Source organism: Chenopodium album, chromosome 17, assembly GCF_948465745.1.
Source record: "Chenopodium album chromosome 17, dcCheAlbu1.1, whole genome shotgun sequence".
NCBI lineage: Eukaryota > Viridiplantae > Streptophyta > Magnoliopsida > Caryophyllales > Amaranthaceae > Chenopodium > Chenopodium album.
In genome coordinates, this window is record NC_137850.1 from 16,341,784 (window position 1) to 16,365,404 (window position 23,621).

The following is a 23,621-nucleotide window of genomic DNA, read 5'->3' on the forward strand; positions in this document are numbered from 1 at the left end:
GTTTATTCAATTGTTATTACGATCACCATGTTGCATGTTTAAAGGGAATATATAATTGAAAATCACGACAAATAAGATAATTTGGACAACCGGTTTAGGTTCCTTTTAATCTTGTTATTAAATCAAGTGATCACTAATATTTTAGAATTATATGTTGCATTAATATTCAACCAATTTAGCCTAATAATAGTTTGGAGCAAATTGAAGCTTTGTTTGCATGCCTTGGAGATCGCAGGAATCACTTTTCACAATAAGAATCGAGTAGAGGCCAATACGGGCGAATGTGACTCCATGACTTAATTTGTACCATCATCCCCGATCCTCCTTTCGTGGTTTTGAACCATATGGAGTTATTAATCTCATGGATTATGAATGGGGTGTAACCTTCACGGGTTAATCGTTGTTGCCTTTGGTTGTCCCTTAATCGTGGTTGCCTTTTATGATCCGTGAACGGTTTACAAGTTCCTTAAAAACTTGTTGGCGGCTCCCTACTTTCCTTGTCCCTAATCGTATATGTCAATTCCTACTTCCTATGAGTGCTAAGCATATTCACACATGCTTAACGTAGGCGCACTTCAAACGACGCCAAAAAGGAAGGAGAAAAGAATTCAGAGAGAATTTTTAGAGTGAAGGAGAAGAAGAAAGTTAGATAGAGAAGTTGTATTTGATTTTTTAATCTCAAAATATTACAGCTCTTCTGTTTTTATGTGCCTTAGCAACAAACTACAACCACCCTTGAATTGTATAAGTAATTCTTTACTTTCTGAAAAATCCCCAAAGTTTTCATCCCATGAAAAATATTATGAGTCCCTTACCAATGATAAGGAAGCAAGATTCAACATCAATTGGAGCAACAACCCCCAAAATGGCCTTGGAGAAAGTTAGAGAAAGCCGCAGCTGCTCAAATCTTTTCTTATTGTGCTTAGCAATAAGCCATGACTTAAAGGCCGAAAACAGAAGGGAAGTGGCAATGCCTCCCAAATTTCGCCTGACCAGCAGAATTCTAAATTGTGGGAAGTGTCTGGTCATGGAACTCAAGTAATAAGTAATACAAGCCCCCTTACGACCCAATTTATCAACAAGGGATTCGACAATCATGCCAAACAACATGGATGATCCGAACCTAGCAATGAAAAGCTGCCAATGTCTCCCTTACTACGGCCGTAGGGAGTGTCTAGATAATACACATATAGGCCTTGTTGCCAATCCCTACCCCGCATAAGAGAGTAAACGAGCAAGTAATTGTTCTTAAAAGTGGTGAAAGTAGAAGAAATTTTGACCCAATCATGTTTCCGCAGGCATTGCAGCTTGTAAGTTGGCCTTTTAAGCCATATCCAATCACCAACTCGAAACAAACTTTCAGACCTTTGTCTAACAACCTCAATTCGGGGTTGAGAAATTACCAATCGAGACTTGAGAGTAGCAACCAATAACTCCCTTCTTAACATGCCTCTACTGAAATTTGCCATAGGACACTTCCCTACCGACTTAGAGAAGGCTGCTTGAGGTGTGCAGATCAAGGGAAATGTGTTTGGTTTAGATTTAGGCCAAGAAGAATTAGATATATTAGGTTCAAAGACCTCATTTAAAGGGTTTAGAGATAACTTATGTAATTTTACAAATACGATTGGAGCTATACTAGCAGTTAGCTTCACATCCTTCACAAATAGTGACACCTCTTATTTCACCCCTCCCATAAAATTCCCTAAGACATGAACATTAAGTGCTACATTGCTATTCAACATTATAGATTACCAATTCCCAAAACTATCAACATAATCATCAATACAAGAATCAAGGTGTGTGAACTTGTCAAAATTCTCAACTACAACAAGAGTAGAATTATCAAGAAACCTAGCATACAAATCGAGTACAAAAACATTCCAGGCAACATTTAGAGTACTGCGAGTTGCAAGGTAATCCCTCATCCAACAATCAGCCTCATCAACCATATGAAGAGAAGCTAAGACTACTTTCTTCTCATCAACAATGTCACATAAGGTAAAATAATTGCAGCATTTAGTCACGCAAATTCTAGGGTTAGAACCATCGAATTTAGGAAATTGGAGACCTGAATGCATACCTAAGGTCCTGGTAGAATCGGACCTGTCACAATGAGTCGAGGGAGAATAATTCGAAGAAGAATCCGAACACTTACTCACATTAGCTTGGATAGATCGCATCAGAGTAATCAATTCGTTAAACTGTTGATCTAACATCTTGCTCCGATCATCCAACTTTTTCTTCAAATTTCGAAGACGTTCATCTACCTGGAGATTCCCACGATGCTCTGCCATGGAAGCTGAATAACGACATAATAAAGCAGCGATCGGCTCTAATACCACTGATAAGGGAGGAAACAGTAGCTAGTAGATTACTGTAAAAGAGAAATAGAGAATACAAAAGGAAGGAGAAAAGAATTTAGAGAGAGAAGCAGAAGAAGAGAGTTAGAGAGAGAAGTTGTATTTGATTTCTTATTCTCAAAATATTACAGCTCTTCTGTTTTTATATGCCTTAGCAACACACTATAACCACACAACCTATAACAGAAATATTCTTTCTCTTCTTAAAAACAAAAAAATAACAAACTTGAAAACAGAATTGAAAATTTAATTTAACAAAACTGATTAGAACCTCCTATATCATTTTAATTGACAAACCTCCTACATCAAATTGTCTCTCAACCAAATACTCTAATCTTCACCATCGAAATATCAAATTGAGGAAATTTTGTTCTCCTCATAGTTCTTTTAAGTCAATTAGGGTAGAAAAAGCTTTATACGTATCAAACTGTCATGAATCACATAAACATACACCTTTTTCCATTGTATTGTAATCCTCAACACCACCATTCATCATGTATACCCACTAGCTAGAACATCACAAATTCTTTATTAAGGCAGATTTTCATTAGATTATTGTAAGACGGTTAAAGTTATATTAAAAGTATTTAGAGTTATATTAAAAGTATTTAAAGTTATATTCATATATACTACAAATATTACCGTTTTCCTAACTTACATTTTTACCCTTATAAACACTTATAATGTACACAACTAAAAATTAAGGTTTTTGCGACCGGTTAGAACGGTCGTTGAAAATAGCAAAAACTGTCGCTGAAAATAATTACGACCGTCGACGGTCGTAACATGATAGTAGTTATTCACATGGTCGCAAAAGAGATAATTGCGACCGGTTGGCGGTCGCAATGTATATTTTCAACGACCGGTTTAAAATCGTCGCAAATGTTATTAATTGCGACTCTTTTAGTTGCGGTCGCAATTTTTCATAGATGCGACCGCCAAAGCGATCGCAATTTTTCAGTTTTGCGGCCACTTGGCGGTCACTAAAAGTTTAAAAAAATAAAAACAAACGCACTATCATCCACCATGCTCCACTGCTCCCAATTGAAAATTCGCCAAAATCCCAAAAAAAAAATTCCTAATTAACAATACTACCTCAGCCTAAACTCTTACCCCACTACACCTAACAACAATTAGATACACTGGTAATAGTATGATCCAATTTCACAGTATAATAGCAAGTCATTCCTCCCTAAACCATAACTCCAACAACTACTAAAATAAATTGGACATAGAAAATCTATAATAAAACGAACAAATACAAATTCCACAAGGGAGAAAAGAGTCAGCATTTTTCAGCCAAAAAAAATCACAAAATATAAAAAAAAAATATATATATATATATATATCACAGAAAAAAATATCAAAAAATTATATATTAAAAAATGCACACAAAATCAGTTTTAAAACAACTACAATACAATTATACAAAATATCAAAATTTATAAACTTAAATTACAATTATATACAAAAAATAGTTATAATCAGAAATTAGAAAAATTAAAACTAGATCTACAATCTAACTTAAATTAAAAATCAGATCTAGAAAACCTTGACTTCTTTTGGGCTCGTGCTTGTGACGGTGGAGGTCATGACGATGGATATCGTGTGTGTGGTCAAGACGGTGGAGATCGTGCCGGTAAACGATGGCGGCCCGTTCTTTGCTTGTGACGGTGCGCTTGGATGGCGGCACGTTCTTTGCTTGTGACGATGGGCTTGGATGGTAGCACGTTCTTTGCTTGTGACGGTGGGCTTGGATGACGGCTCGTTCTTTGCTTGCGATGGTGAGCTTGGATGGCGATTCGATTTTGTGACGGTGAAGAGAGGAGATGAAGGGATGAGAGAGAAAGATGGTGACTCTTTAGGAGAAAGAGAAGGAGGAGATGTGTGAGGAGAGAGAGAAAGGAAAGAGGAAAGAGATTGAAAGTGACGATTTAAGAAAATTAGGGTTAAAAGGCACCCCTTTTATACTTTTATTTAGATTAAAAAAAAAAAATTGTTGTGACCGCTTTCAGCGGACCGTTTAAGAAACGTGCGCAATTTACAATATTTGCAACCGCCTTGAGCGGTCGTAATATAATTAATTTTATTTAGATTTATTTTACACATGTAATTTATTTTTTTAAAAATATTTAAATACCTTTGCGACCGTTTAATAGCCCAAAAACGGTCGTAAATCTGCGACCAAATTTGCGACTGCATAAAAATCGGTCGCAAATTTCATATTTTGCGACTGTTTTAATGATGGTCGTAGAAAAACGGTCGCAATTTGACCGAATTTTAGTAGTGGTACTAGATTATTCATATTGGCCTTCATAGAATATATCATTCAGATTTTACACATTAAAATACAATCAACATTACGAATTGAAAGTTACCCTTATATGGATTAAAGTTACCATAAAAATTGTTAAAATTCCCCTTATATTGATCCTGTCTTATACAAGACTTATTGCTAGAAAATTACATTTTGTTCATTTTTCCTGAATCTAAAACCCTTTATTTTACCCAATTTGAAAATCCGGTTTTTTTAAAAAAAATTCACTCTAAATTTATATAAATCTGATTCAAATTAATAAGCTGGGCAGTTTATATTAGGGGTGAGCATAGCATGGTACCCTGTAAAAATCTCAGGACTCGGAACCGGAACCTGTTGCAACAGGTTCCTAAAAATAGGAACCGGAACCTATTTAACAGGTTCCTAAAATTTGGAAACCGAATTAGAACCTGCAAGTTCCGATTCCAGAACAGGGTACCCTATATTTCAATGTAAGCTTAATAATTACTTGAAAAATTGTTACAAAATTTCAAAAAAAAAAAATGGATGTTCAAGATAAAAACTTACAACTTTAATACAGTAATACAAATATAACAAACCAACACTGATTATCTAGAATATTTAATACAAAATTTCAAATACTTATATTAAGGATAGTTTTCAAATGGCCACATAAAATTGTGGCCATTGTATAAAATCAAATCACAGCCATTTATTTTTATTGACTAATATAAACCGTTAATATGGTTTACTTTTTAATTTATGATTTAAAATAAATTAATAAAAAAATAAAAAAAATAAGTACCACGTTCTTATCAGTTCTCTTTCAGTTTCTTCTTTGTTTACTCACTAGATTAGTGCCCGTGCGATGTACAGTAGTAATAATTTTTTATAATAATTATTTTGTGATATAATATAAATATGAGGCAACTTATTTAAAAAAAAAAACTTAAAAAAAGAGGCAATTCATGTGGAATAAACAATCATAAGAAAAATGAAGTACTAAGGCCAAAATTATTAATATTAAAATTGAGAAAAAAAAATTATTGTTTTTTAGTTGTGTTTAAAATTTTTAAAAGTAGTATATATTATATTACATTAATGATGCATGTTTTTCCCAATAAAACTATACAACACTTCCAAAATAAGTTAAGGAGAATAACAACAACAAAATAAATAAATAAATAAATAAAATTAAAAAAAATAAATTATATTAAATATGACATCATATATTGTTTAGACGGAAAATTTTTTAATGGCAGCTTGACATGCGTTAAAAATGATGTAAGCATGTTCTATTTTAATATTAGTTAATAGAATAGAATACTGGTATATTTTTTCCCTTCAGTTCTCTTCAATCATTTTTCGCCTGTTACTTGGGGTGATTTTATACTGAAATTGTGAATAATCTTATGGTTTTGAGTGAGATTCCCTGCATTCATTTATTACTTTTGGGTGGTGGAAGGTTGTATAAGATTTATTTAGGAAAAGTGGAGGAGAATTGGAGAAATCTGATTGTTGAAAATCAGGCCGATGTCGATTTATAGATTGTCTTATTCAAAAGATTTAATGGTGAATAGTTGGTCTGGGTGATAGAGATGCCAATTACTTACCAAGGTTGATAATAATATAATCTATACAAACCATAATAAACAGAACTTCATCAATTTGTTTGTTCGTATATAATCAATATAATGGGATTCAATTGATTTTTGTCCAATACAATCCCGTAAATGATATATGACTCAATTGATTGTATGATGCAGATGGTGGTTTTTTTTTTAAAAAAAAATGGAAAATTTGAAAAATACAACTATGTAAAGTAGTGAATTTTGACATTACCCCCTCAAGTTTTTTTTTATTTAATCGTATCACCTAATTTTTTCAAAAATGTTTAAAAGTACCACCACTTTTCTGAGTGATGTCATCATGGGCCCCACATCTTTCATTTTCCCTCTCTTTCCCGTCGATTTCCCCTATCTTCTCCCCTCTTTCTACCTATTCATCTTGCAAATTTGATTTCAATTATAGCATTTTCGCAAATTAGGGTATTAATTTCTACAATTAAACCTTCAATGAATTGAATTGATTAGTGTAATTAGGGTTTGGGTAATCAATTTGGGGGTTTTGCTCAATTCAAAAAATTAGGGTTTATGAATTGATTAGTTGGATGAATAGCTGGACAATTAAAACATGTAATTGGGGCGAAAACACAATTAAAACATGTAATTGCGGTGAAAACACTAACACAATCCCATGATAACATCACTAAGAAAAATGGTGGTACTTTTTAGCGTTTTACAAAAAATTAGGTGGTATGATTAAATTAAAAAAACTTGAGGTGGTAATGTCAAAATTTACTACTTTACATGGTGGTATTTTTCAAAAAAAATTTAAGTCAATTTTTTTATAAAATAAAATATAAAAGGCGAATCATTAAGTTCACGTTAGTCAATAAAAATGAACAAAGTTGAGATTTGATTTAATATAATGGCTACAATTTTATTGTGGTCACTCAAAAGTCATCCCTTATATTAATACCATTAATTAAACGTTTAAGAGTAAGATGAAAAATGAATAAAAGGAGGGAGAGAGGTAGGTGACTAGTTTTATACAATTTTGATATAGGGTTTTTATATTTGGGCTTAAATGATAGGTTTCGATTTCGTGTATTCTACAGGGAACATGTTCTAACAGGGTACCCTACATACTTCGGGTCCAAAATATTATTACCCAGAACCTGTTGCAACAGGTCCCCAATTTTATTACCCGAAATCGAAACTTGATCTACAGGTTCCGATTCTAAAACCTGCGGTTCCGAGCAGGTTCCGATTCCAGGTCAGGGTACCTTGAATTTTTGCTTACCCCTAGTTTTTATCCATTAATAAATAAAGCCCAAAAAAAAATACAACGTCGGGGAATTAATTATATACTCCTAGACTCTAGTGTAGCTATCTATTCCTACACCCCTTCCTAAACAACACCTAAACAACCCCAATAACCCCACTTTTTACAATTGTGTAGTAACCGCACAGTAACCACACTTTTTACCGCCTTATAAATTTTAAAAGAAAAAAAAAATCATAAATTTATTTCATTTCATTTTCTTTCTCTTTACCCATTTTTCTCCATTTTCTCTCTCTACACCCATTTCCTGCATTTTTTCTCTCCAAACCCATTGATCTACTTTTTCTAATAAAAAATTTCTACGAATTAGTGACAAATTATCAATAAAAATTGTTCAATCATTACAGAATTCAACAAAACAAGGTCGAAACTCGAAAGAATAAGAGATTTTGTTCATATTTGGTTAAAAAAACGAGTATGAACCCTATGTTTTACTAATTTTTTGTTGTTATTGTATTTCAGAGCAATAATCGAAACATCAACAATGGAAAATCCATCAACGTAAGTATTTACTTTAGTTTTAGTAATTTTTGTTCAAAAACTAGTAAATCAAGTAAGTTGATTCTTCATTTGTTTTTGTACACCGAAGAAAACAAAAGCAGAGAAGGAAAACAAATATTCTAGAAAAATTTAAGTATTAATAAAATTAATTCGTAGTGAATTTTTTCTTTTGATGAATGTTCAATTCCATTTTGAGAAATGCTCATTTATACATTAGTATACTACTTCCTCCATTTCTTTTTAGTTGACACTTTTCTTTAGTCACGTTTGCCAATGCACAAATCTAACCATTAATATCTTTAATTTCCGATAAGTAAAAATTATAAATATTTGATATTTAGAAAATATATATCGTGACGATTCTAACAAGATCCCACATCACTATATTTTTCATTACATGTAAATCACAAAACACGGTCAAAGGGAAGTGTGTGAATAGTGCTAAAGTCAAAACGTGTCAACTAATAAAAACGAAGGTAGTATTATTTACATGTTTTTTGTATTTTTTTTAAAAAAACTATCATTTACATATTAATATATAGATAATTAATATAAATGCTCATTTATTTAATAATTCATAGTCATTCGTGCAATAATGTTCATTTTTCTCATAGTATGAGTGGAAATTTATTTTGACGAATGTTCATTTTTATTTTGGTAAATGTTCATTTTTATTTTGGTAAATGTTCAATAATAGTACATGGTCATTCACAATTTCACATATTAACATACGATTATTAGAATTTTGATAAATGTTCATATTCTTTTGTTATCTACTTCAAATGTTTCCTGTACATTTCAATTTTAAATTGTTTCAATATATGCTTTTTCTCAGCAATCACACATTGATAGCTTCAAAGTTCATTCACGTACATATTTCATGTTCATCAATTGTTATCTTTCATGCATGATCATTTTCAAACTAATATATGCTCATTTATAAAGAAATAGTTGTTCATTTTATTAAATTACGTAAATATGTTCATTTATGTGTTAATAGTTGTTCATTTTTATATCGATAAATGGTCATTTCCATACTAATATATATATTAATATATGTTCATTTAAATATTGATAGATTTTCATATCAATCATGTCAATTGTTATAATCACTCATTTTCATATTCATACAAATATTGGTTCAATTTAACACTTATTCTGATATTGCTCAAATGTAATACAATAATTTTTATGTTTTTTTTCTATTAGTTAAACAAAGAATCGTGGATATAGTGAGTTAGATCACACAATAACAAGGAAAAAAGGAAGAAATCAAAAATAAGGAGATCATAAAGGCATGGATTCGTCAAGCAACATGAACCAATAACAAGAACTTGGATTTTTCGAATTCGGATCGAATAGTTTATTGTATTTGATAATATGTGTGGAGTTGTATAACTTGTATTGTATATTTTAATATTAATATATATCCATTTTCATTCTGATCATTTCATTTTAATAGATAGATATACATTGCAATATTAATGACATAAGATATTCATTTATTTAAGTACTTGTTCACGCTCAAATTAAACTATGTTTGTTTAAATTTTAATATATTTTATTATATATTGAAAAATGTTCAATTAATTTTGAATATTATTCATTGTCATAGATAAAGTTGTTCATTTTGTAAGACACATATGTTCACTTTTAAATAATTATATGTTCATATTTATAAAACATCTATTTTCATTTTGGTAGAAATTTATTACAAAGTACAATATTAATACACATGGTTATACACATATTAATTTATATGTGTTCATTTTCAATTTAATACAAGTGTTTTTTATTTTTATAAAGAAGACTAAAAGACACTCAATTAAACTACTTAGGAATACCAATAAAATAGTGTCCCTCCTATAATATACATGCATTAGATGCATGTAATTATAAAGCTACTAGTTGTTCAAACAAAAATTTATTTTATAAAAAATGTTCATTTTTATATTGATAAATGCACATTTTCATTATGATTCATTATCATTTTATTTTTAACAAGTAAATGCATTTATTTTAAATAAAAATATACATATAGTTAAATGTTCATTTTGATACTGAAACACCTATTATGTCATGAACTTGTTAATTTTTTTTTAATAAAATTTATTATAGCATGTAATAGTAAACATTTATGCATATATAAATGAACATTAAAATAGTACATATTCATGCTTATATATGTTCATTTTCATATTAATGAATAGTCTATAACATATCTTATAACTTGTATGTTATTAATTTTTAGATATAGAGTTATTTATTCAATAATTACTTTTGAAGCTTGTTTGTTTTTATTGATCACTAATAAATTTGCAAATGATACGTTAACCATAATAGATGAATTTTAATACTCCATAATTAGATGTTCAATTATAAATAATTAAATGTATATTTACAACCATTAAAAAATATTGTTCATTTACAAAATAGTGCATGTTCAATCACGGTGTATAAAAGTTTTCCAATAATTTTTCCTATTCAATTTTCGTAAATCACGAATACATGACTGCTGCAAAAATCAATAATAATCAATTATTACCAAATTGGGCCTAATAACAATCATTCAAAATACAAAAACAACAAATAATGCAAAATTAACATCCTACATTGCCAATAACGACAACGATAACAAATATAATTGAATAGGAAAAATACAACTAAATTCAAATCAATAAAAGCGAAAAAATTGCAATCAAATCAAAAAACACAAATACATAAATCAACTGGATAGAAGAAATTGCAATCAAACCGTAAATTAAAACTAGATAAAAATCAAAATAAAAATACGGAGTAGAGTAAGAAAATGGAGCAAATAAATCTATAAAACTCATTCCATGGAATTGAGCTAGAAATCTCCATGGAAGAAGAGAGAGAAAACTGAAAAAAAAAATGGAGAGAGAAGATGAAATCAGTGAAAACAAGGAGAGAGAAAATGAAATTGGTGAAAAAGGGGAGAGAAAAAATGAAGCAATTTGGGTTTGTAAAAATATTTGCATACTTGCTTGATTGGAAAGTAATGAAAGAAAAGGGGAAAAAAAAGGAAAAAAAAAGAAACTCATGCAAAAGGTATTACTAGACGATGAAATTGACGTAGTATAGAAGGGGGTGTAAGGAAAGCTGTATACATTAGAGTCAAGGGAAAAATTTATACCGGGGAAGTTTCTTATAAACAATTGACATTATTTTTATACTTAACAAAAAAGATTTGATGAAATATTTTAATACTTGACCGTTAAGATTCGAAACGCAACACGGAACTTGAAAACTCAAAAGCCTCCCTCCCTCGTTCGACTTCTACCTAACATTCAAGAGTTGTGCTTTTTAACAAAAAAACTACTCCGTATCTTTTTGAAGTCAAAAACACACAAATAGAAAAATCATAGAGGATTTTATACAACAGGTTTGAATTGAGAGTAGTGATACTGATATGATCAGAAAAAGCTCTATATTAGAAAAATCAGGTAAATTTTTTAATTTCTTTCTTGTATCTTTATCTGTAATCTTGTTTTTGTTCAGAATTGCCATATGATTGTCTGCGTAGTATGTAGGTTCAATAATCTATAAATTTTTATCTTCTGTTGTAAGGATGAATTAGGCTCGGTTTGTAGTTTGTTTTCACTCAAATTTCTTAATCAGCCAATAAAATTGGTCTTGTTGGATTGGCCGATAATAGAATTTTTGTTTTTTTTTTCCCTTGCATTTTGGAGGGAAAAAATTAAATAAAAAAGTAACATGTAGGCAATAATGATATCAGCGGTTGTTATTTTAGTATATATATAGATGCTATCTCCGTGATGATCAGATTCTTTTTTTTTTTTTTTTTTTTTAAGCGGGTTTGTCGGCAAATTATACTTCCTCTGTTATTTTATTATTGCACCACTTACCTTTTTAGGAAGTTTCACAAATATTGCACTATTTCCTCTTTAGGAAAAAAATTATTTGTGTTACAAATACCCAACATACCCTTACTTTATCACAATTACTTTTTAGTTTATCAATATGTCACATGGACAATTTTGTATTTTTACCTTTTTCTCTCTTACTTTTTCCCACTACCAAAATATCTGTACCCAACCCTTATGGTGCAATAATAAAAAAACGGAGGAAGTATACGAATTACTCAATATATGGGATTGGTCTATGTAAAATAACAAATGGACGAAAAAAAAGGTAAGAAAGTTTGTTCTTTATTATCATTCATTTAGATTCTCACTCATTAGATATTTGATATGCCCTTGCCACTTGTTTTATTCCCACTTTTAGAGCAAACTAGGCGGACCCGCGCGCGCTACGCGCGCGATGCTAGTGTGAAGCGTCGCATGTTTTTCTTGTATATAATGAGATAATTTGGGGCTTTTACGTGTTAGTTTTTCGAATATGTGTTGAGTTTAGATTAAAAATCTGTATTGTTGTTTTAAATAAGTAATAATAATGATGCTTTGTGTGAAGTGAAAAGGTGATTTGGTTGAATGGACTTTAATATATAAATCATAGTTATTTTAGGCAATTTCTGTATTTTAGTCTCGTAGGTATTAAATCATTGTTATTTTAGTCAATTTCAGTTTTTGAATCAGGTGTAGACTAAAATACGGAAAGCTACGAGACCTATGCCAAATTTGTTGTTATCTAATTCTAGTCAATTTGGTGTTATCATTTTTTTTTCCATTTTTTTAGTTATATAAACTATATATTATAAACATATATTTTTTTGTGATAAATTTATAGGTATGCCTTTAACAAAGTATTTGGTCGGATAGGTACGTTGTTGTGACAGTCCAATTTTTTTGCATGATATGATCGAGAAACGAAAAGACGTGAGTTTTATAAGTAACGATTTGCAGTATAATAAAAAGGAGAACTGATCATCATTCATCACACATTTTCACGCTTTCCAAAACTCTTTCCTTTTCTCTTTCATCTTCTTTGTTTTGTTCTTTGTAAAGGTTAGATACTATTTTGTTTCCCTATTGAATTTTTTTTGCTTATTTCAGTTGAAAATTAACCAACACTATGGCTGGCAATGAAGATGACGCTACTATCTTTAACGATCAGTACCGTAACTTTTTAGAGAAGCGGAAAGCCAATTTGCGTGGGCAATTTGTGGCAATTGCAGAAGTCCGCAGCGAGGCTACAAAGAAGTTGGATGAATTGACGGAGGAAATGAAAGATTGCGATGCCCAGTTAGCCAAGTGTGCTGAAGTTGCACACAAAAAGAGCAAGGGTAAGGAGTTGAAACCCGGGAGCAAGGGTAACGAATTCAAACTTGGAAGCAATTATGAATTTCCGATTAAGGTAGATAGTGATGACGATGAGGATGAAGAGCCAGTGAGGATGATAAGATATGTAGGGGTTCAAGGCGAGCCTTCTAAATACAGGGGGGAATTCAGTGGTGGTAAGTCGGCTTTTGGTGTTAGGGTTGAAGGAGGGAAGGATGATATGGATATAAGCGAGGATGAAGGCATAGTGAAGTATGTAATTGATGTAACACTTGGTGCGTTCGCTGAAGCAGGAGAAGAAGAACCGGCTGTTCATGCTGAGGGTGCTGGTGCAGCAGAGCAGGGACTACAGCAGCAGCAGGAAAGGCAGCCAGAGGAGGAGCAAGAAGACGATGAACAAAATGCCGAGGAGCAGGACAATTCTTTGGAGGAGGACAATGAGATGTCTGAAAATGATGATGAAGCTTATTGGTTTGATTCTGATTAAGATTGAAGTTTTTTTTAAGGGGGGGGGGGTTGGGTTAGGGGTATCTTTTAAATATTATGTATTAGAAAAACATCATCTTTAATTAGAAGTACATTGTCTATCTAGATTATAAGGATGTATTAAGCTTAATTTATCAATCAATGAAGGCAATGGTTTTTGTTAGCATTACCTTTTGAGATATTCATGGCATTTTTATTATTTTTTTTTATTGTTAACATTGTGTGTGAGATTGAACGATTCATGCTAAATGTAGTGATTGTTATGAGATTATTTATTAGAGGTGGTAGTTTATGATACAGGCAAGTATATGGTTGCTTGTGTTTCTCTTTTTAGTTTTGAATTCAGTGAGAATAGTTAAATCTAAGTATATACACAATGAAGCAATGATTGTTTGTGGTTTATTAATAAAATGATCAGAATCAGTTGGGCATTTTTACATGTGTAACTTTGATGGTTCTTTGCACTTGCCTGAATTCCTTTAATTGTTTGTGCTCAAATTGTTTGTCTGTGTGCAGTAAGGAGCTGATTGTTTGTGCTCGAACTCTTTCTGTTCTGATTTTTCTTGTGATTGGATGTATATATTTCTGTTTATTTTGATTAGTTTTTAATGGCTTCCCTAATCTCCATTGAGTTGGTTTTGGTGTTGGTTTTTTAGAGGCAGATCTTTGAACCATGTATACTCTGTATTTAGGCTTCTAAGTACAAACCATGTATGTCAGTATTTTGAGTGTGTGTCATATATGCAATATTGCAACACTTAGAATATTTGTGAATAGATAAGAGTTTGATCTTTGCAGGCATGATTTGAAAGATTTAGTTGCATATGTGTGGGATGTTTTTGTGGGTTGCTTGAGTTAGGTGTGGGTTCAGGTGTTTAATATTCATGTTGACATTAGAATGTAGAGGGGAGTAATACTATTTTATGAGCAAGGGTCATCCTTACTTTGCATTACCTTATATTAATTTGCTTGCTCACAATAGTGTTTAATGAACACAAGGCAAATATTGGGCTTATCTAAATAAAAAATTCTTAAAGTATCCTGATTTCAGTGAAACAATCATCATTGTTATCTTAGAATTCTATATTTATGTGTCTTATGCTTTATATTATTCCAGGTCTAAGAATGCACTTCAATTGGACAATGATGTAAAATATAACAGTTCCACCCTTAGAGGAAGACTCACAGATAAAAAACTAATCAATCTTTTAAGAATAAAAGTACACCACCTTTGTGGCAGTATTAGGTTACTTAGTTATGTTTTTAGGACAAACTCCAGCAAAACTTTTGTGCAACAGAAATCTGATGTATTTAATAAGTTTTGAGCTCATTCTTTGAATAAAAAGGTAATATTACTATAAATAGTGAAATGTTGCATGAATCAAGATTAAATTATAGTGGCATAATAATATCCTTTTGGCAATGGTATTATTCCCTGTTTTTTGCATTGTTGATGATTAATTGCATGCTAGATTTTATATTGCATCATTGTTGTTTTAGTTTGCATGTGAGCAAAGGAGTGAGTCTTGAACCTGAATAAGGAAAAGTCTATTCATTATATAAGTGAGGAGGTTTTTATCCCTTGTCATTCCTTTTTTTTATAAATTATAGGTTTCTTAGTCTTGTTTATTTTTCAATTGTTAGTGTATTTGCTTTGCTGCCATAACTATTAAACTTCATAAGCTGGCATTAGCTTACATTGAACATGAGGAGAAATGGCAGTGATTGTCTAGTTGCTGAAGATCGCGATGTCCAAGCTAGGCTTGTTGGCTTACAGCTTAGGGAAGCTAAGCTAAAGGGCAAACTATCTGATGCATGGGTTGTTCGAGTTCATGCTGAGAAAAGAATAGGCAAGCTAAAAAGAAAGCTGAATAAATTATCAAATGAAATTTCGGAGATGAGGAATTCTGGCACAGGGAAGAGGCTCATGAAGAGCAGCACAAGCTCTGACAATAATTGTCTGCCTGTTGTGCAATTAAGCAGAGCACAAATGCACATAATCGAAGGTGCTGAAAATGTTATTGTAACTAATGATAGCCAAGATGATATGTTAGCTGAGAAAGATGAAGAAGGTGAAGCTATCAAGGGGCATTGGTGGTGGCCAGGGCTAATGAGATAGGTAGAGCTTTTGATGGAGGAGACTAAGCAAGCACACTGTGCTAATATGTTGCAGTATTAGTAGTTTCTATTAGAAGTTGGCTGTAATAACTAAGCTGTCTAGGTTCATGAAATGGAGGCTTGTTTTGAAGTGTATGTGCTGTATTGAATGGTCTAGTTGGGTAGTATATGTCGCAATTAGGTAGCAGCTTGGCTGTATTGTTTTTTTTATAATGGAAATTGTATTTTGATGTCTTTATAATGGAACTGTGATACTTATTCTATTAGGCATGTGATCAAAAAATACTTCTTGTATGCTATCCAATAATCAGAGCAATTAAGGAACTCCAATGCTTGACAGGATATGCTGCACCTCTATTCCTTCTAGCTGATCCCAAAATAGTAATTTTTCCAGGTAACAACTCTAGGATATGCTGATAAATTTCCCATTTCTTGGTTGTAATTGGAATGTAACTGAGCTTTTCAATATCGATATCATAGCACAGATATTTTTCCTGGAAGAAGTATGCTGAAATCGAAAGTGGTTCTTCTATCTTCATCTGCAACTGCATGAAATCAGGATTTGTGATGAAGTGCTGCCATCCTTTTGAGACTATCTTCAGCTGGACTAATGTATCAGCAGGCAGTCGAGGCAGCATATTATATGAGATGTCACTGTTCAGGAAACAAATATCTATATTCTCAAATGTACATTGCAATATTGAGAGACAAAATCACAGCAGCCAAAATTGTCTTTTCAAGAATGGCATCGTATCAAATGAATACAAGTGCGGTCTAAAGACAAAATTCTCAGTGATAGTTGGATATAGTAATCAATTTTTTTTAATAATAGGGAACGTATAGTAAAGGTTTAAGCGTTTTTCCAATACAGGAAGCACGAAAGAGAAATTCAGAACAATGTATATCTTCAGTTGCTGCATTGGCTTCTACTGGTTCTAGTTGTTAGTATACAAGACTACAAGCTAAGTATTATATCAATGTATATTGATATTCTGTAAATCAGTTGAAATAGCAACAAGTGATATGCAGTGAAATTAAATTTTTGAAGAGATTAAAGTTTTTCAGGGCAACCAAACTTCTGACAACTTTGGCTGAAAGTGCATAAATTGGAGCATAGGCATGGAGAAAATACTCTGAGCCGAGAAAACAGGACATGGGTTCATAGCTGCATGTTTTAAGTATTGAGATTAATAGACCAAAGACATCCAAGAATCAAACTATCAAAGAGGGAAAATGTAGCAGGAATATACCATGCTTTCATATTGATTAGATAATTTTGCTTACACATTTGTCAGGATCCTAGATACATATTTAGCATATTTACAAACACTAACCATTGATAGAACAATCATAAACTATCACCCACATAAAAAGCTCCTAACAAAGTTTAAATCTGCTACCACTTCTAAAATTTGTCCAAAAAACACCACACCATTAACAAACAAAAAACAACAATGGTGTCTAATTCTCTGAGACAATTTTTAATCAGGAATTTTCATAGCAAACATTGAAGAGTCTTCACTTGTTTCTTGATCTGCTTGCTGATAATTCCCAGAATCTACTCCAGTATCATCATCATCATCAGTATCATATTGGTTGTTCTCTGACTCCAAGGGATCATCAGATTCTTTAGCAGCATTTTCTTCACTCTGAGTTTCAGACTCAGAATTCACATCACTTGCAGAATTTGTACCAGTCTCACTTTCCTCGGTCTTCTCTTCTTCCTCAGTATCTTCAGCTTCCTCTTCTGACTCGCTTTTTTTTACCCTTCCATCTTCTTCGGTGCCTTTTTTCTCTTGAGCATCCTCCTCATGCCCTTGTGCTTCACCTCCCTCATTTGGATGCCTTTCAATGTCATTACTTTCTGATTCAACAATTATGACAGGCCAATCTCCACAACCATTTTTCTCAATTTCTCTTTTCCTTTTCTTGCTTATTCACCTTTTTCGTTTTTGTTTTGCCCTACTTTTGGAATTCCTTGTTGCAGAAATTGTAGATGGCTGTTCATCTTCTCCGTCATCTCCGACACATATGCACGAAAGCTTGCCACATTCTCTGTTTTTGATCTTGACTCATTAGGTCTCCATATCGGGGTGCAAAGACCTTCCCAGAAGTAGCTGTGCTGTCAGTGTTGGCCATTGTTGCAGAGATATAGAAAGAGGGTTGTTGCAGAAAAAGGGAAGAGGAGAAGAAGATGTAAGCAGACAAGAGAAGCAGAGCAAAATATATGGACCACGCAGCCCAAACGTTTCAATTGACCAATCAAATAGCAGTTTCTACAATTATTCCAACATGTAAAAGAATATAGATTTACATAGTACAACTTTAGTGTACTTGCTCTAAAACTATCTTAAAGTTGAAAATAGTCGTTTTATAAATTTCCTTATACGCACAACATTTATTAACACGTGTAAATCGGGATTTGAATTGTATAAGTATGCTAAGCTATTAATTTTAACAACCGTCTAACATAAATTGAAAAATTGCATTTTTATTTGACAAATGGTTAGAAATTAGTAACGGTGAGTGTAAATAAACATCGGTAAAACCTTTTATCGTAAAACAGACGTTGTTAAAATACGATGTAATTTTTTACTAATATTCATTTAATCCATAATAAGTGCTTGTTTTAAAACCTATAGTTAAGCTAAAATTCTCTATAAATTAAAACTTGTAAAAGTAACATACTACAAAATTGGCTAATGAGATTTTTTTTTTTTTTGGGTGTTTAGAGAGCCACAAGGGCGGGGGTGAGAATCGATCCTAAGATCTCTTGGAATCGGGAGGGAATCTCTAACCACTTGAGCTATCCCTCACTCTCCTAATGAGATATTTCTTAAAAAGTGTACATGGATGTATTTTGTCAAAAATATTATTTTAAAAGATTGTCAAAGGAGGTGGAATGAATAATGCGAAAGTCACAACGCGTTAAGTGAAAAAGAACATAAGGAGTCGTAAAGTGCGTTCATTTTTACTATGTCATGTGTGATTTAGGAATATAGGAAAGTTCTAAAGGTAAAATAATTGTGTAATTTTATCAAATTTAAGACCCGTCTCACCAAAAACTGTAAAAGTGCTTTTTTATTTGACAAATGGCTCAGTCTTAGTAACTGTCAGTGTAAGTAAACTTTGGTAAAACCTTTTATTGTAAAACAAATGATGTTAAAATACGATGTAATTTTTCGCTATTATTCATTTAATCCATAATAATTGTTTATTAAAAACTTACATTTAAGCTAAAATTCTTTATAAGTTAAACTTGTAAAAGTAACATACTTTGAAATTGCTTAGTGAGATATTTTTAAAAAGGCGTACATGGATATATTTTGTCTAAAATATTATTTTCAAAGATTGTGAAAGGAGGAGGGATAAATAATGCAAAAGTCACAACGCGTTGGGTGAAAAAGAACATAAGAAGTCGTAAAGTGTGTTCATTTTCACTATGGGAAGAAAACAAGTTTTTTAAAGTGAATCTTGATAGGATTGTCATCTTGATAGGCCAATTGTCCTAATTAGCTTTTTAAAGTTGTTTGTAATCAGTCAACCATTCTACCGCGTGTTTTATTATTTGTAAAAATTTGTAGTTTTGTAACATATTTCATACTAATTGGGTTATAGCTGTAATTTGGGCTTTTCATTGACTTACAATATGATTGCGGTAAGTCGATAAGTTGGGTTGTTTTTGTTTTGTTTGGTTAAGAAGTATGTTTTAAAAAAACATGGGTTTTAATTTGGTTGAGTAAGAAGTAAAAGGTAAATAGGTTTTTTGTTTTTTTTGTTAACTACAATTTAAGAGATTTATTAGTTTTCATTTTGTGGGCAAAATTTAAGTTAATCAACATTGCAAAGTATATTGAACTTAAATATAAGCATTATTGGAATTGGTTTTTTAAAATTGTTTTTTAAAAAAACTAAACAATATTATTTATTGATAATTATTAGTTTTTTTGACAAGAATTGATAATTATTAGTTATTAGTGTGAAAATGTTGAATATATAATAATATGCTTCTCTAAAAGGTATTGTAAAATTATGATAAAAATTGGAAATCAAAAGGGCATGCACCTTTTTTCTTAAAGGTACTATATTTTTTTTTTTTTTTTTTTGAGGAAATTCTTAAAGCTATTTTTAAAAGTAAATGGTATTTTTTGTGATATGTTTTTTTAAAAATATTGGTTTTAAACTCATTTGGTTTTTGCATCAGTTTTTTCATCTCCCCTTTCTTTTTTATTCTTCTTTCTATCTGAAATCTCAATCACTGGGTGTAGGGGATTAGCAAATTAATTTTCTATCTATTACAATTTCAGTTACAATTGCAATCTAAAAAAACGCATACTTTTTATTATCAAACTTTTTCTAAGCAACAATGGCAGACGGGATGGAGTTGCGGGACGCTGAAGCGCACCTTGATGTGCTGTACGCAGAAATGGAGGCAATTGCAGAACATGAAAGGGTTAAGAGAGAAGAATTGGCAAGTTTAAGGGCAGCGTATAGAAGTAAGCTTGAAGAAGCAAGAATTCTGTCTGATGAGGTTCAGAGGGTTCGTGTTCAACGAATGTCTGGGTTTTTTTGGAGGTTAAGTGAAGGGCGTAGAAGGTTCTATGCAAGGATGGGAGGAATTGGGCGTTATGTTGGGTATGTAGAACCTGCTGATGTTGAAGAAGACAGGGCCAGCGGTGTGGGTGGGAATGTTGGAGGTGGTAATGAAAGGGATGTTGGTGGGGTTGGAGGAAGACTTGCTGGTGGTGATGCAGAGATGGAGGAGGTGAATCAAGGTGGAGGTGAAGAAGAGAATACAGAGGAAGGGAATGCTGAGGTTGGGGTGCAGAATGAGGGGCAAGAAGCTGGTAATCAACAAACCGTGACCAACTTTGCTAAGATCTGATTGCTCTTTTAGAGGTTTTATTGACTGATGTATTAAGCAATTGTAGGCAACTGACATGCCTTTTTTTTTTCTTTTTTTTCTGTAAATAAGTAGTAATCATGAATGGTGGAAGGATATTTTGTGATGATGCATGTTGCTTAATGTTAAATAAATGTATTGCTTTGAATTGTTGGCTACTGTATTTTCAGATTGTAGTGATTTTGTTTACAGGGTATGAGATACATAGATTCTGGAAGCAATTGTTGTTACCTTGTTCCTAATATGCATTTAGTGACAGTCATAGACAGGATATTGATGCATTTAGTGACTTAATAATCTAAATGGCTGACTAATTGAGCATAGGTGTCTAATATATGCACAAATAAAGCAATTTAAATGATAATCATAATAATCATTTTTGTGATAAAGAAACCAGCAAAATTCACACAATAAGCAAGGTTGAACCATAAGCAGATATTGCATTCCTGCAATAATCTAAAGAACAAAGTGTTCCATGAAAGAGGCATTAAGTTTGAACTACAGGCAATTGTTTAATCCATTCAATGGATTGAGCAAGCAAAAAAGGCATTGTTTGTAAGCCTAATTCTAAGCAGATTTAAGCTGCTCTATATGACCAACATTATCAAAAGAAGATATAACTTCAGAGTTAAAGAGACAATGCTTGTTAAATTGCTTGAGTAGCAAATATGAGCAAGGATAATCAAGGATGCCTCAAATAAGAACACATCCAAAATGATAAGCCAGAGCTATCGTGGATGATGTGTTCTGATTTGAAGATGCAGATTGGCAGAACAAGTGTTCAAGAAGAATGAGAAACTGATTGGACCACCCACCGCAGCACCCCTGCCCTGTTCAGTGCTTGGGATGGGTGGAGGATTATGTGCATTGGTGTGGATTTCAGAGCTGCAGCAACACGATCAAAATCTTTCCAGTCATCCTGAAATCAAAAACCAGTGTTGTTATACCCAGGATAGCTAGCTGCATGGCATAATTTTATGTAGGGTTATGATAAGTGTGGGTGAGAACCTTTATCTTTCTTTCAAAAATTTCAAGTGTTGTGAGCTTGAATATCTGCTCGCATACTTTGCCAAAGGCAGTGAGGCGACATGTTCCAGTGTCATCTTCAGCATCAAAGCTAAAATTGACCCTGCATTTGTGGTATGAAATCATGGTAAGTGACATTACGACTTGGTTAGTTGGCTGTGCAACATAAGAATGCAGAACGATCTCTCAATGGAGGTGCATTTTTTGTCAGGGCAATGTGGGCAAAAGAAGGCCACATTTGCAGCAACGCCACAACGCTTTCCACAATTATCGCAGCCAATATAAGCAATAATATTGTCTAGCTGTGCATCTGGAATTGTGACTGTTAGTGTGTATATTTCTTCCTGGACAATATTGTCAACCTGAATGAAGCTGTGTTAGTATACAAAACCAGATAGCTAGTAAAAGGATGTGTGTGTGTGTGCACTCGCAGTTTTGCCATTGATGTTGTCAAGTGTGGTTGGAACCGGTTCAGCACCAATAGTTATGAATTCGAGTTGCCTTGACATGTAATCGCTAATTATGTCTGGATGTGCATGAGCCCTAGCAATATACACAAAGGAAGACATAGCTGATTAAGCATAGGAGTTTAAACTAAGCTTGAATTAGGTACAATAAAGTGTGAATGTGTATTGGTGTAAATGATCTTTAGCTACTAAAAGTTGTTGGATTACCAAGCTCGTAAAACGTCAGCTTTTTCACCACTGGGGGCTGGATCAATTGTTGTGGACATGCTTGATTGCAATGAGAAACCTGTGAAAAGTTGCATAAGGATACTTGATTTTCACATGATGTAAACAATGATCAAGGGTGAGCAAATTATACCTCTGTGGGTAGCAGGCTTCAGTGAAGTTAAGCTAACAACTAAGAAAGTGGTTGCCCAGTCTTTGAGCTTCTCACAGTCAGAAAGGGCCAATTGTCCCCATGCAGAGATGATCATTGGGCGAGAACCAGTGCTGCAAAACAAAATGTAAGTCAGTGAATGCAGGTTTTGATAATAATGCAGGCAGCATTTGGGAGCCTTAAAAGGGTAGTAGCAACCTTTCATCGACTATGCTGATATCACATACATCAGCTACTCTACCTGACTTGTATTCCACTTGTCGGGGGTCTTCCATGTGGACTACTACTCCAAGCAAATCTGTCAATTAAGTGATGGATAGGCACATTATTGTCAAGAGGCAGATGTGTTTTTAATTATTATGTGTAGATTAGATAAGGTTTAGATGATACCAAACCGGTCTGATGGTCCACTTGTCTTTGGTACATCAGCTATGGAGATGTATTCAGGTAAAACAGGTCCCTCTGTTCGATCAATAGGTTGAATTTTAGTCATTCCGCCGAAAGTAAGTTCACATTCTCCTGGGAATGAACTAAATTTCGGGTTGATTGTTCGCACTGGAGCATTAGCTATCTCATACTTCTTCTTGTGTTCAAAGACTTTCTGAAAGTGGTCGCATTCAGCTCCGAACAAAGTAGCTTTCATGCTGTTACCCTGTATCATGTAAATGTAAAAGTCATGTATAGGATTTGTAAGCATTTAATAACTATGAAATGATGAAGAGTGGTAAGGCTGCACCTCTTCATCTTCAAAAACCAGCTTCTGAAATTTTTTCTTGTTTGGAGGAGTTCGGATAGGAGACTTTTCTTTCACTATCACACACTCACACGTACTTTGTATGCTTTGCTTACAGGCGACAGCTTGTTCAAAGGCGTGTAGTCGGGTTTCATCTATAGTATACAAAGACAATTAGTTTAGTCATTTGTGCTTAAACTTGATTACAACAAATTTGGCATAAGTCTATGCATGTAACTGA

At 32.7% G+C, this 23,621-nt stretch overlaps 1 protein-coding gene across 1 annotated transcript; it reads right to left on the reverse strand.

Annotated features, from left to right (window-relative positions):
* Window positions 1-21,559: 21,559 nt before the first annotated feature.
* On the reverse strand, window positions 21,560-23,308 carry LOC145588705 (replication protein A 70 kDa DNA-binding subunit B-like). Its single transcript, XM_081645317.1, has 8 exons — window positions 23,038-23,308; window positions 22,846-22,945; window positions 22,630-22,760; window positions 22,479-22,557; window positions 22,272-22,347; window positions 21,985-22,166; window positions 21,787-21,907; window positions 21,560-21,697 (listed from the first exon to the last, which is right to left on the reverse strand). The coding sequence occupies exons 1-8, from the start codon at window positions 23,306-23,308 to the stop codon at window positions 21,560-21,562; spliced, it is 1,098 nt and encodes a 365-aa protein (XP_081501443.1).
* Window positions 23,309-23,621: the final 313 nt, after the last annotated feature.